Genomic DNA, 15,122 nt, shown 5'->3' with positions numbered 1-15,122 from the left:
AGTGAAAGCAAGTAGTGAGTGGAATTTTGTAAACACTGGCATGTATTTTATACCTGGTAGCAGGTTTTTAAACCAATATATTATTGATGGAAGAGCAAAAAAAATAAAAATAAAAGTTCCAGTGATTTAAGTTGTAATTATTTTAGAAATTATTTCAATATCCTTTTTTATTTTCCATTCTTTTTTAATATGAATTCATTGTGCAAGTGTCAAAATGACTTAGGGTAAGGATTTAGTATTGTACCAGTTTTTTCAAATGGAAATTAATTTATTTATTTTATAATTTATTCACTTTTTTTCAGTCAAGTCAAAATTTTCTTGACAATAATGTTCTATGCGGCACCACTAGTCTCAACACCTTTTGTGTATAAAAAAAAAAGTAAAATAAAAAAAATACACTTGTTTTTATCCATCTCAGGGGCAGCCATTTTGCCACTTGCTGCGACTGAAAATGTCATCACAGTTGTTCAAGCTCAGGTAACAACCAACCACGACTCAGCTTGCGAATGTCACATGACCAAACTCAGAAAACAGGTGAGCTGTGATTGTTCGTTCCCTGAGCCCTAAGCATCTATGATGTCAATTCCAGTCGACAGCAAGTGGCAAAATGGCCGCCCCCTGAGATAGATAAAAACGGGTAGGTTGAGCTGCTTAATTCATATTCCACAAACACAATATTAATCAGAATGTGGTGTCTAGACTAGTGGGGGCGCATGGAACACATTATTAGAAAGAAGATTGACTTGACTCTCCCTTTATTGATTTTATTTCACTGTTGTATTTTTTCCAATGTGTTTATTGTACTTTTTATTAACTGCGCAGGTTTTGTTTTCAGTACCATTTGACCTTTTTCACATTAACTGCTTTAGAGCATAGCATAGCATAGCATAGCATAGCATAGCATGATTGTCTGGCCATCATCACTGATAAAATTCTTGCTATTCGAGCTTGAGTTTTGCTGACAACAACAACCAGCAAGAGGCGCTTGCGACCCAATCGCAGGGACGAGTCCCCGACAATTGGATCAAGTGCAATGGAACAAGTGGTCACAATCGAGAAGGACGTTAAAGAATGGCAGTGCTTTGGTCCAATCACATTAGCGTTGAACGGAGCTGCCAATTAAGACTGACTAAGGCTGTGCATCAACTTCGATCGGCGTAACACATTTGGCTAAAGTTGGAGCTGTTTTGACCTTTGAGAAGCCAAACGGTGACATAAGGAAAAAAGGTTGACCAATCAGGAGACTATAAAGTGTTTATATGCGGATAAGTGTTAGTGTTATGTATTGTTTAGCACCTATGTTAAAAAAAAATGCCTTGAAAATTCTGCTGCCCGTATACACTCATGCCTTTAGTGAGGTTATGTTTTTATTTGCGTCAGTCCATATCAGATGATTCCCTGCTCAGAGAAGCCGACAGCGTTTTTGGGTGTTATTGATTCGTATATGGCTTTTTTTTTGTGCATTTGTGGATGTAGCGACAAAATGTGTTAACTGACAATTGGTTTTCTGAAGTGCGACGAGCACGCCACATTGAAACGGAATGATGAGCCACTTTGATTGACCATGACTTGAAGTCACCTTGTGGTATGTTAACGCTTGTTCTCACCTCATGAGGACACAAAACGGAGCTAGTTTTGAGTCGCATATGCAGGAGCGGACACTGTTAGCCTTATCGGTGTAGTCAAAGGTCACGCTGGAGTGCAACAGGTTGATAAAAAGGGAGGCACAGCACAGTCAGCCATTACGAAAGGCCCACGGTCAGCAAGAAAACAAAACACACGAGGCAAGTTCCTGTTGCCGGGAATGAGGGGCACTGGCTGGAGCAGGCTCAGATTAAGATTGTGCAAAGTGTAGGAAAGTAGCAAATATGACATTTTTCTTTGTGACTACACATCATATGATTTTGCTGTGTCTCCCAGCTCAGTATCAAAAGTGTGCGTAGGAGACAGGGTGGCAGAGTTTGGAGGAGATACTGGGAGAAAGCCAAGCACACCAACAACTCGGGCTCTGTACAATAACAGGATGGAACGGATAGCAGGAGACAGGCCGGTACACCAAAACATGCGAAGGAGATACCAAGAGACTGGCCAGTACACTTAAGAGACGTATACAAGCTGTGTGTGTGGAGATATCAGCAGACGGGGCAGTACACCCCAAATTTTGAAAAGCTACTCAGTATCAACAGTGTGGAGACGATACCAGGAAACGGGGGAAATAGTACAAGATTAAGCCAATAGGACAAGAGACGTGGAGGCGATACCAGGAGACAGGCCAGTGCACCAATTAAACCAGATGGCAGGCAAGTGAGTGTAGAAGAAATACTTTATTATGATAGTGTGACTGCGTCTTCATAGATATTTGCCACTCACGTTCAACAGGACATTATAGGATAGTCGTATTATTATTATACACAATATTTTTGTAAACATAGTCCAGGAAAGTCCATATTCCATAATCCAGGATTACGCTGAAGAATAGTTTGGATTTTTAATATTAGCTACACATCAAACACACATGATATGACATTTAGGACATTTGAAATACTTTACATTCACATTTTGTTATAAACAATTTGATAAATACAAGATTAGATATAACAAAAGAATATATATTTTATAACTTCTTATGGATTCCACATATATTTGGATTTATATATCTATATTTAGATTTTAACTCTGTGACTTTACTTCTTTCAGTAAAGTTTACAAGTCAACTTAAAAAAATAAATACAAAAAAAAAAGGCAGATTAACTTTCATCATGGCACTTGCATGGCAATAAAAAAAATTAATTTAAGATATTTGTGGCATCCTATCAGACTTTATAGCACTGCGAGTTAGGGGCCAAAAATTGACTTTTTTTTGGTGGGGATTGGACCAAAGTTATTTCATTAATCATCACGCATGTTTTGATTCTTGCTGATTAATGATTTATGTTGTGACAATAATGTAATGTTTCTCATCATGACTGTATGTACAGTAAAGCCACTTCTACACTGGATGTTTATGTTATGGCAATACGTGAGGCATTTGGGAAGGTCGGCTTTGTTTGGGGTAAACCCTGCATGACAGAAACGTAAAAAGCCCAACACACAATTGCTTCTCTCAGAGGCAGTGGACAACACACAGCAACATTACAAAAAGTATATAGGAGTGTGAGGGCCACACTTAAAAACAAAATTTATGTTACAAGAATTAACTCATAATATTGCAAGAATACTTTTTTTTTTGCTAATCATCTGAAAATTATGTATTTTTTTATGTAAAAGGTATAACTATTACGAGAATTAAAATTTTCAGGATAATAGTCAATATAATGTCAAGAGGAGGGTTCTATTTCTGTACCCAGCACAATTCTAATGTAGTGCGAAATCTATGCAGAGGTAGGGTAGACCTTGTTTTGGTATTTTCGTAGACGCGTGCAAGCAGGGCCAGCGTGACAGATTTAAAAATACAATCCAATTTGATCTTATTTCTGGAGAATAAAAAAAAAAGTGATAAAAATGTAACAAAAACTGAGAAATTAAATTAACAAAATTACGACAATATTAAAAAAATTAACAAAACATGATGTTTTCCCTCATAAATTTCAAATAGACCTTGAAATCGTATTTTATTTTATTCTCGTAACATAAATATTATTTTATTTTCAGAGTTACCTTATGACTCGTTCATTAAAAAGAGCTTGAGACAGTTACCATCATTTATTCTGATGATTTCACCTCACTTTCACATAAAAAAAAAAAATCTCTTTGGAGTTCTGCATGGACATTTAATTTTCCCTTGTTTTTGTAATTCAGTGACACAAAAATGACAACCTGTTTGGCCTCGTAGGACCATTAACGATGACAGGGAGATTGCCATCCACAAAACTGTGGTTTTATATTAAATATGTTGCGGCTTCCTGAGTCAATACGGTTTGTTTTAACTTTTTTTTTATTTTTACCGCTCCCAAAAAGCACTGTAAAAAACAAACGTAGTGTCTCGCTCGATTAAGGCACGGATAAGCCAAACAAATAAAAAATTAGCAAATATGTTTATTTAAATAAGAACAACTATAACATTCATAAGGCCGAAAAAGGTAACAAATAAAAAGTGTGTTGTGTGTCAACTTTTGGTTTTGATTCAGTGCCTTGCAGGAGATAACAGTCAACATTGCTGAAGTTGAGTTCAATGAATGCAATATTAAACATTCTCTACTAGTACATGAAATGAAATGACGTGAAACGACTTGTGGACTACTTGGATATCAAGTGCTTGACAGCAAAAACAAACAGACAAGAAAGCCTTACGTAACAAGAGTGATACAACTGGGTTAAAAAAAAAGAAGGCCCCTCTTGTCTTGGGATGGAGAGGTTCGACAGAGAACTCATCAGATTGCCAACCAGTGCCTGAGCTGAGAGATGGGAAACAAAAAACAGAACAAGTTGGGAATGTTTTTGGGAATATTCCAAAGAATGGCAGCCATTTTTCTTACTTTAAACTGCCGTATGTTTCCCTCTGCCACCAAGTGATGTTCGTGTTCGGGAGTGATGCAATAGGCTATTCTCTGCAAAACAATCAAATTATATCATTATCACCAATCAGAGCAAGTATATACAGTTCAGCACAGAGTGAAATCTTCTGGATGGCAGACTAAGGACGTGGATTATTGGAATCATGTTGTGGTCTGATGAGACCAAGGTAATTCATAATTTAATTAATAATAATAATTTGGTTAATTTGGTTGAGATGGTGCCAAGGGTTTGTGGCGGCAACCAGGTGAGCAGTACAAAGACAAGTGCGGTCCGGAGCTGCATGAGTGCTGCCAGCAATGGGAAGCTACAGTTCACTGAGGGAACCATGAATGCCAACATGTAACTGTGGCATAGTGAAGAAAAGAGCATGAAACCTTCCCTCTGAAAACTGGGCCGCAGGGCAACATGATAATGACCCAAACAAACCTCCTTTCACATAGGGGTGTACTCATTTTTGTTGCCAGGATTTAGCAATCAGTGGCTGTATTTTGAAATATTTTGAGTGATTGAGACAAAGTGCAATTTTTGCAGAAATTGCTTGAGAATGCTGAAAAGCTGAATGCATGTGCTTAAATCATTTCAGTAAAATTATAATGTATTTCCTGACATGATAGTCAGTTGGTATCGAACCATCAAATGTACTAAAATGTGGTCCAAGCGGGGTTTGAACCCCCGTGGTGGGAGGCAATTGCTCTAAGCACTCAGCTAACCCGACTTGTTCAAATTCATGGATGATGGCGTATTTATTTTGAAAAGTGTCATCTGATGCTGAAAGCTAACATGCATTGAATAATTTCAGAGATATTATAATCCATTTCCTGACATGATAGTCAGTTGGTATACATATATATCACCTAGCATATGTATTTGCAATGTACAGTTGGAGGTTGGATTCGAACCTGCAACCTCCAGGATACTGGACAGTGCACTTTATCAGACAGGCGGTAATGATAAGTTGTATGTATGGAAGTGGGCGTGGAAAGTGCAACTCCAATGTCTGTCCCATTGAAAATGAATGGGGAAAAAAAAAAAGTTGATATTGTGCCAATACTAAAAGTAATGTGAAATCAGACGATACGCACCCCGGGAGGCGTGAATTTTTGAAGCAAGTCAAAATCTGAACGGTGTATATCTAAAGTATTATGTGGGAGTTGTTACACGGCAAAAAAGTGTGGAGAATAAAAATCACAATTACATATGTGGGAATTAGGGGTGTTAGGAAAAGTCTATTCGGCAATATATCGCGATATCACAGCGCACAATTCTCGAATCGATTCGATATGCGGCCAAATCGATTTTTAATCATCTATTTTTTTATGGGAATATTCAACAAAACGTCTTACTTAGGGTTAGGATTCACACATTAAGCATGGAGGAATGTTATATTAATGGAACATTAAGCCTTAATATTTTATTTCAGTGCTGTTCAAACATGAAACAGACTGCAACCTGTTTGTTAAATGCAGTGGCTTAGTGATAAGCCTGAATTTCCAGATACATAAATACATTTTCATACAAATCTTACAGTGTACATGTGTAAAAAATAAAATAAAAATGAAAAAAATAATCGCAATAAGCAATTTATAGATTCGTATCGGGATTAATTGGTATCGAATCGAATCGTGACCTATGAATGGTGATACAAATTGAATCGCCAGGTTCTACGCAATTCACACCCCTAGTGGGAATGCTTCAGCATTTCATTGTGTCATTTCTTCAGTGTTGTCCCATGAAAAGTCTTCTGAAGCTTATTTTTCTGCTCGAAAAGGAATATCATCAAATCATTCAAGTGCAACCTTTTTTGCTAGGACCTTCAAACACTCCCATTATCGCCAATGGTGACGCATAGAAAAGCTGATCGGGGGGGAGATAGTGAGAGGAAATGACACCTCAGGCAACCGGAGAAGCAACTCTTGAGTGCAGAGTGGCAACAGGAAGTGCCAATGAGGATACCGGAACGTGGACTCTGTTACGGCAGAGTGACGCTGACACGGAAGGGTTGGAAACAACTCTCCAATACTTTGATGATTGCCATCGTAAATTCTTGAGGGCTTCAGTCCAAAAGAGAAATGATTACGTTGGACGGGGGAAACATTGCTTCCAGCTTCAAAGCGTAACCACACCAGCAATTACGCTGGCTTGCACGATGTAACTTCTTTTGTAACATTTTCCGTCACAATTGAGCATCTATAAACATCACGCTAGATGCCCTCACATGTGTTTATGAGTATTTAGCTCGCTGAAATGAGTTTCACTGACCTCTTTGAAAGTTCCTGGCACGCTGCAGAATTTGTACACAGCGTAGATGGGTACACACAGCATGGAGGACATGGCCACGCCCCATCCCAACACATTGGACCAATGGGGGAAGACGTATTCGTCGTACTTGAGGCCCGATGAGGTCACCGTGCTGGCCACGAACACAAACTGCCAAATGAATGCAAGGGGTTATTCAGAAATACAGTTGGACCTCCGCCCAGTGGAATTCATGATGCTTGAAAAAATGCTTTTAAATCTCTTCTCATCATTTAGATTTGTAGCACAAACAGTCACAGATTGGTTTCCGAGCGTATTACAGGAAGAGGTTTCAGCCAGGACCCGACTTCCTACTCCCAGGAAATGATAGCCTGCCACGATTAGCTTTGATAACATCCTAAATCTCATTCAATTCCAATTTATTTCTTTACCCTTCATTTATCCAGGTAAGGCAATTGTAAACTGATTGAAAACCTTTTTCTTTCGTTTTTTTAGTTTCTCGACATTCGTCAGCAAAACGAGCGTCCGTCAGTGACGGACTGATGGACAGTAATTCAGTACTGACAGAATGTTCACCTTTAAAAAATACACCTCATATTGATTTATTGCACTTTTACGGCAACATTTTTAGTTGATTGGAGGCTTGTGCTGGTCTGCTAATCATTTTAAAACACAGGACCGGCAACTTATTCCTGCTGTTAGATGACAACAGGGTTATTATAGTTTGGGATTTTTCATTTTAGTTTTGTTTTAAAAAGTTTTCTGGGTGGTTCTGTTAGTTTTTATTAGTTTTATTTATTTAAAAAAAAACTTAGTTTTAGTTAGTTTCAGTATTAGTTTTAGTTTTTTTCTTAAGTGTATTACTTGTGCGCAATATTTAATAAAAAACATGGTAAAATGAAAAAAAGTCACTTATTTCTTACTTTGCGGGCTGCTGCCAGATGACGTCACTTCTGTGTGACACACTTTCAAACGTCCTTATTCCGGTTCATGTCGAAATAAATATACTTAAAATCACATTGAAAATCATCCACAAAGGCTCATGCATCTTATGCAAATTAATAACGCTACCAAAGACTAAAACGAAGGACATTTTTCACTTTTATTATAGTTAGTGTTGTAAACATAAAACGTAGTTTTAGCTAGTTTTCGTTTTTTAAAAAGCATTTTCGTTTTTATTTTACTTTGTTTGTTGAATTAAAATTTTTCGTTAGTTTTCATTAACTAAAATAATCTTGGTTGACAATCACGATTACAAGTTTCAAGAGAGACACCGAAGGCCACACACTCTATTTATTGATTTATTCAACTTTTTAAATATTATCATTATATGCATTTATTATTAATCCATCACTATAGTGAGCATACCAAGCAGCAAAAGAAGTAAGGTAATTAATATATCATCATTAAAAAGTACCGTATACATTATAAACCTCCAACATATTATTGCTAAGCTGTTGCATGCATCCAAGTTCATGTTATCCTATTTCTTAGTGTTTCACCAATGGTGTCCACTTGTTGCTAAGTGCTTTTGTCTTCTGCCGCGGTTTCCCAGTAGTTTAAGCCTTTTGAAGGACGAAGGGGATAAATGAGTTATGAAAGCGCTGGAGCTGCACTGTGTCTGCCTGAGGCGAGTTGGCTTGGCGACAGAAGTGGGGGCTGTAATGTTGTTGTGTGTTGACCTGGGCATTGTCAAGGTGTTAAGTACATTAGCCAGACGGCTGGCCGCGGCCTTGCCGGTGTGTACATTAGTGTCGGCCGTGGTTTGCTCCCGATGACATTCTTCATATACAACGGGAGTGTGAATCTCATATGGAATGTATTTGTTCGGTGTGAGCCACTGGAAAATGGACCAAATCATCTGCCCAATGTCTTCAAAGTAACATTTGCCATCTGTTAACAAAACTAAAAGCAAATTGGAAGCTGATCTTTGACAGCATTCACCGCCCACATTACATGGCGTAAGCAAAAAGAAAAAGAAAAAAACACATTAGAATTTAGTGTCAGCCATTTGTCTAGGATACCTGCTTCTGATTAGTGCTCATTTAGGAAAATTCACTTTTTTATTCTTACTTTCCTGAGGGTGTAACTGAGTGAGGCTCATTTTTGGGACCCCTCAAATATACTTACCGTACATTACCACTTTTGGTTGCCCCCCAAAAAGTGTTTCATGCTTAGGAAAAAAAAAACAATAAACATCCACTTATTTTCTATATCGTGTATCCACACAATTGTACTGTGGCCTGTCCCAGCTGACTTCTAGTAACTGCTAACAAAAGTGTGGGGGAAAAAATAGATATTTTTTTGTTAGCAGATTACGTCATGGTTCAAAGAAAATGGTGCAAGATGTTTCGACTCGTCATACTTGATAGCCTGAGGCAGATGCGCTAGCCACGACTGTGAAGTCCACACCATTGTAACTCAAAAGATCAAATTTGAAAATAAAGCATTTTTAATACAACATTTAGGTGTTTTTTGTTGTGTTTGTTGGACAGGGATGTTTGCTGAGGTTTATGTACGTCACATTTGATGCCATGATAGGCGAGAATACAGGACTGTTGATTTTTTGGGAGAGACTATTGGTAATTGATGGCCACATTTACGGACTCTCCGAGCTTTGATTTCTAACGACAGGAAGATATGCATATGGTATTAGTGTAAAACAACATATAAAAGCTGTACAAATCCACAAATTACCCACATTAGCGTTTAAGCTGCTGGGTTCAAAATGTGGAAAAAAAGTAGCATCTTAAAGTCCAGAAATGATGTACATGTTAAATATTTATCATAACAGCAATTGTGTTTGTTGTTTGTAAGTTATTGAGTTTTGATTTTGACAAAAACATTTAGATTATATGTTCTTTATAGTTCTTTATAGCTATCTATTTTTGGAAGCAACTTGCTCAAAGGCATTCTTGTAAAACTACCCCAGTAGAAATAAACACAGAAGATTTATTTATTATTATTAAAATTTTTGGGGTGTGGGGATCGTGACTTTTGGAGCCCACTCGATTCCAGGAAAAGAAAAAAAACAAAACAAGTTCATAGAAGTAGAAAAAGTCTGGGTGTTGTTCGACTGAAGGAGGGCAACGTGATGGTGGACGTGCGAGAGCTTCACTTTTAACATGCTACAATGCTTTCATTCTCTTTGACACACTTTTTCATTTGACCACAAGTGAAGATGTCATTAATCACTGACATTTAACACATTGCCTTCCTGAGAGTCAAGTGACTCAAACGGGCACTAACAAATGTAACAGTAGTTAAAAGTAATCTTAAAAAGTATTAACCTCACAAGTATGTTTCTATATATAGAGCACGGGTGTGTGTATACAGTTTATTTCCCTTACCAAAAGAAAAGCAGGGCTGACAAATTTCCAGCACAGTCTCCAGTAAAGTCCTGGCTTGAAGCCCATCATCCGCTCAATATCTTCACTGAAGCGGTCCACGCCTGTAAGAAGATAATCAATTTTTCAAGTTTACTACTATGTGATCCCATAAGACAATCCTCAAAGCCCCCCCGACATGTGAGCAGAGCTGACTTGATGGCTTGGCACATGAATCTTAAAAATCAGCTTCTTAAAAAAATAAAATCTTTGTTTTGGTTTTACTTGGTTTGTCTACCAATAGTTTTCCATCTCCTTGGGCCCTTACTTTTTTTTTTTTCTTCTAAAGATGTTGCGCCCTTACTGATACTGTTGAAAAAGACAATGTAAGAAAAAAAAATAAGAACCTTTTTTTTTTTGGTGTTTTGGAAGAAAAAAAAACCTCACCTAGCAGTGAGATATCCATGCTTTTGTATATCTACATCCTATCCTCATATCTTTGTTTTTTCTTTGAATCATCAAGAGACATGGAATTGGATTTATCACGCTAAAAACATCACCATGCTTCCTGAAATTGTAACCTCTGTCCGAATGGACGCCATGGCCCGATGGATCCAGATGTTTGTGATCAAAAACATGAGACCGCAATAGATAATTTCAAAACTTTTCTTAACCCTTAATGTAAATGGTGCAACTCAATCAAAAGGGAAAAAAAATAGAGATTGGGGAAGTAAACTTAAACAACTTTGGTTGCAAAATGGTATACACCCTCTTATGACTGGCCATGTGTCATGTGGCTGTGTGCAGAATTAACCAATCTTATTCAAACGTATTTTTCACAAAGAGTTTTGAAGAATGTTTTTGCGAAATTTTGAAACCAAGGTTGACCTTTTTGGCTGTATATTTAGTTTAAACGCAACACAGCGTAACATCAAATGAACACCATACATACATGGTGGTGGTGACAGCATCATGTTTTGGATCTGTTTTTCTTCAGGTGGAACTGGGGCCTTAGTCAAGATGGAGGCAATTAGGAGCAGTTCCAAATATCATTTAGTGTTAGTGCAAATATTATCTTCTACAATCTTCTAACAAGAACATCTGAAATGTATTTGGGGGTTAATCCGATACATTTGAGCAAACTCCCATTTAACATGAGATTGAATGAAATGAAATCGGCAGTTTTAAGAGGGTGTGCGCACTTGTGCAACCACATCATCTCAGTTGTTTATTTCTGTTTTCCCTCTTGAAAATAAAAATAAAATAATAATTCATGGTGGAAAAAGAGTTTTGAAATGATTTTGCTTTGTCTCACTTTTGATTGGAAAAGGGGTGTGTAGACTTTATAAGCCACTGTACACTGTTTATCATTACACACTTTATGCGTTCGAACAGTTGAGTAATTTTGTTTATTACTAAAAAGAAAATAATGGCTTGCTTTCTTCCATCTAGAAATACTTTAATTCCACAGTTACGTGTATATCAAAATCAACTATCCAGAGAAAAAGAACTGTCAGCGAATTCCCAAACCGAATTAGAGTATACAGATTTTAATCTGGCAATGGAAAATGGCAATTTCCTTTCCAATCCCCGCTAAAGGTCTCCGTTAAGCCCTTGCATGCGTATTGCCGGGCTGAAAGATCACACAAAGGTGAACAACCCAATATAAAAAAAACATTAGCCAAATCTAATAGCTAATTGGGAGTGGGCAAGTTTAAAAAGGCTGATTAGATTGAATCGTTATTTAATTACAGAATCAACACAAGTTCACCAGTAAAAACGGCATCTCTGTATTTACGAAATAATTCATTGCAACTCTTGACAGCCTGCATCAAATCATTGCAATCAAGTCTATTCATTTACAGGTGAACACATTTCACGCAGCTAATCAACGTCGCCTTTCATTATAAGGACGAAACACTTTGTGGTTGTTTCCATAGACACTCGCGGTCGGGTTTTCCGTCGTTCCAATTAACAAGACAGACGACGCGGTGAGTTTGTTCCTTAGGCGGAAAGGGGAAGACGGGCTAATAGAATTCCATACCGTAAAACCACGACACGCCGATGGCCTCGATCAGCACAGCGAAGAGAATGGATGTTCCGGCGGCGTACTTGTCCAACATAGTCAGCACGTAGATGCCACCCTAAAGAGACAACACAATTCCTTTGTTTTTGCTTTTTGGCCAGACAAATCAAAATGTCTCAGCGCTTAATTGTCTCCCTTTAAAGATTGAATTATTCACCAGTGGATAAGCAAGTCTTCAGTGGTGCTTGTCAGCGTTCGTTTTAGTGAGTGGGCTCTTTGACTCGTACTGTATCTTGCATTCCAAATCTCATGTGAGGGAAGACGCAGGCGGAGGACATGAGTTCACTTTTCTAATCATTTAACTGATTTCTTTAACAGGAGCCAACCAATTGATTTCGCTACAATTGGGAGGTTTACAGAAGTTGAGGAGGGGGAAAAAAAAAGCAGATCTTGCATCCTGGATGCCTTTTTCATTAAACGCTAATCGGTTAATTTGAGTTCTTCTTTTGATCGCTCCCTTGAAGGAGCTCCTTTGACGTTTCCAGGCATCATGAGATATGACTGGTTCCTTCCAGGCAGCAACGACATGTTTTTATTCCACCGTGCGATGATACGTGCCTGATATCAGCAGATCCTGGATAATCCATGACAAATGGCTGACTGTTGAGATATTAGTCTTATTTTAAGTATCCGATGAAGACAAAAAAAACCAGTCATTGGGGCTGCTCACAGAATATGAATAGGCATTAGCTGTGTCCAAATTCATGGTCTGCGTCCTCGAGGACTCTTCGCAGGCTCGTCCACATGTAACGTTCGTGGATTGCGTAAACCGTGGCGAATTTGAGACAATATAAATATATATATAATCACTTCTTATTCAGGACATCCTTTGTTTTCTAGAGGATCTCCATAATTTTTGACGTTTTCAATTGAATTTACCATCATTTTGACTTAGTTCTTGGCTTGTCTAGTTCCAAAACCTTAAATCGTTGTTTAAACTTAATGATAATTTGTTTGTAACAATCCATTTAAATGTGTTCAATTCATTTTCCACGGTAGTCAGAAGCTGTTTCAAATTTTCTCCAAAGTAGTAGAGAGTTGTGTCATTATCGGCAAATGAAACACTTTTGAGTAGTTTCGAGACAATGCAGATAGTTTTGGGGCCTAGCACAGACCCGTGGAGAACCCCATGAGAGATCTTCAAATAATGATATCTAAATAACAATTTGAAAAGAAAGGTGTCACACAGATGGATTTTTTAAAGATTTTAATAACCTTTAACAATGCCGAACACAGCTACAGCAGCCTCCCAAAAAATAGTGTGATGTCGATTCGTTACTATTGAAAATGGCAACGTCCTACCACCGGTTAATCTATTTGGCGGCATGAAGCTTGTCAGTAAAAATCCATAAATTGACCCAGTCACATATAAAGCCACAGGGTTCAAAGTGTGGGGGAAAAGTAATGGCGTGTTGTTTGGAAATGACGGTATATTTCCTCAAATTGTTGTACAACATTAGGGTTTTAAATCAGGGTTAGGTTTTTAAAGTGCGGTTTCAATTTAGCATTTCCAGCCTAAACTCAAGTTTTTAATTTAAAGCGTTAAGGTTCAAATTAGAGATTCAATAAAGCATTAGAGTTTCAAATGAGGGTTTACAACCTGAGTTAGTGCTTCAAGTCGGGTTTTGGACTTTAAATGAGGGTTTCCAACATGGATTATGGTTTCAAAATCAGGTTTCCAACTTGGGTTAGAATTTCAAGTCGGGTTTAGGGCTTCAATATAGGATTAGGGATTCAAAGTAGGGTTTCAAAGCAGTATTAGGGTTTCCAATTAGGGTTTGAAGTTAGGTTTTGAGACAGCTTCAAGCCTTAATTAGAGTTTCAAGACATTATTTTTCATGCACAATTAATACCTTTAAAAACAAAATGTTCCACTTGCTATCGACTTAAGATTACATCACCTGTGCTGAGGAAGTAGGTAACGATCAGTCACGGCTCACCTGATTTCTGGGTTTGGTCAGCAAACTGAGCCACGATTGGTTGTTACCTACTTCCTCAGTACAGGTGATGTAATTTTCAATCAACAGCAAGTGGAAAAAATATTTTTTAAAGGTATTAATTGTACATGAATAATAATAAAATTATCAAATTAATTCTGGACAAAATATTAATTTATTCTGTTAAAATGGCTCAATGAGTCAAGTATCCCTTTAAAAGGGTCCAGTGTAGTAACAGCAACAATAAAGCTCGTTATAAAAGCAGGACGAGCACTTGTCTATTGATATATTGCATCACGGAGCATGGGTGAACCTTGTGATACTCACGTTAGTAACGCAGAGCAGCGCAACCAGGAAGGTGCCAAAGGCTGTGGCGAAGGTGAACAACTTCCTGTTCCTCTTGAGGATCTTGAAATCGTCTGTCAGGCCTGTGATGACGGCCTCCATGCCGCCCATCTGACGGACAAAACAGACAGAGATTTATTACTTTGATCCAATTTTAATGCCTACAGTAGGGACACAAAACAGATCCTGGGTCAGTTTTTATTTGGTTGCAAATTGCTGCTAACAAACTACATTGAAGTGTTGGAATAATGCAAAAATGATTTCATAAGTGTTTCCCCAGCTGCTTTTTGTCAGTTTTATCACTCCTTGCAGAGTAAGAAGATATGCTTCCTTGCAGATATCCTTCAAAACACACACATGTAATTAATAATAGTTATCAGAACTTGGCACATGCTCAGCTACCACCAAACATACTGCTTTTCATTTGATCGTTGACCTAAAGGAGTGTTTCACACAAATAGTGACTTGTTCTCGGTCGGGACTCACTGAACTGTCGATGCCGAGCGTCAGCAGCATGATGAAGAACACAATCGCCCAAAACGTTGATCCCGGGAGGGTAGAAATGGCCTCTGGGTAGATGATGAACACCAATCCTGCCCCTGTGTGCGCGCAAACATTTTCTTTCTCAAACTGGGATAATAAAACCAATAAGTGTGT

At 37.9% G+C, this 15,122-nt stretch overlaps 1 protein-coding gene across 2 annotated transcripts in view; it reads right to left on the bottom strand.

The window, feature by feature from the left end:
• Positions 1–2,305: 2,305 nt before the first annotated feature.
• Positions 2,306–15,122, bottom strand: part of slc6a2 (solute carrier family 6 member 2) — a 42,480-nt gene continuing 29,663 nt past the window's right edge. For both annotated transcript variants that reach the window (XM_086070412.1, XM_086070411.1), the window contains 7 exons: positions 14,952–15,064; positions 14,448–14,576; positions 12,142–12,241; positions 10,122–10,222; positions 6,775–6,942; positions 4,476–4,547; positions 2,306–4,394 (listed from right to left, as the gene is read on the bottom strand). In XM_086070412.1, the coding sequence (XP_085926538.1) occupies positions 4,371–4,394; positions 4,476–4,547; positions 6,775–6,942; positions 10,122–10,222; positions 12,142–12,241; positions 14,448–14,576; positions 14,952–15,064 (707 nt within the window). In that variant the 3' untranslated portion in view covers positions 2,306–4,370. The remainder of the gene's footprint in view (positions 4,395–4,475; positions 4,548–6,774; positions 6,943–10,121; positions 10,223–12,141; positions 12,242–14,447; positions 14,577–14,951; positions 15,065–15,122) is intronic.

Source organism: Leptonotus elevatus, chromosome 3, assembly GCF_054856555.1.
Source record: "Leptonotus elevatus isolate MCC_2025b chromosome 3, RoL_Lele_1.0, whole genome shotgun sequence".
NCBI classification, from domain to species: domain Eukaryota; kingdom Metazoa; phylum Chordata; class Actinopteri; order Syngnathiformes; family Syngnathidae; genus Leptonotus; species Leptonotus elevatus.
This window is presented reverse-complemented; position numbering and strand designations above follow the sequence as displayed.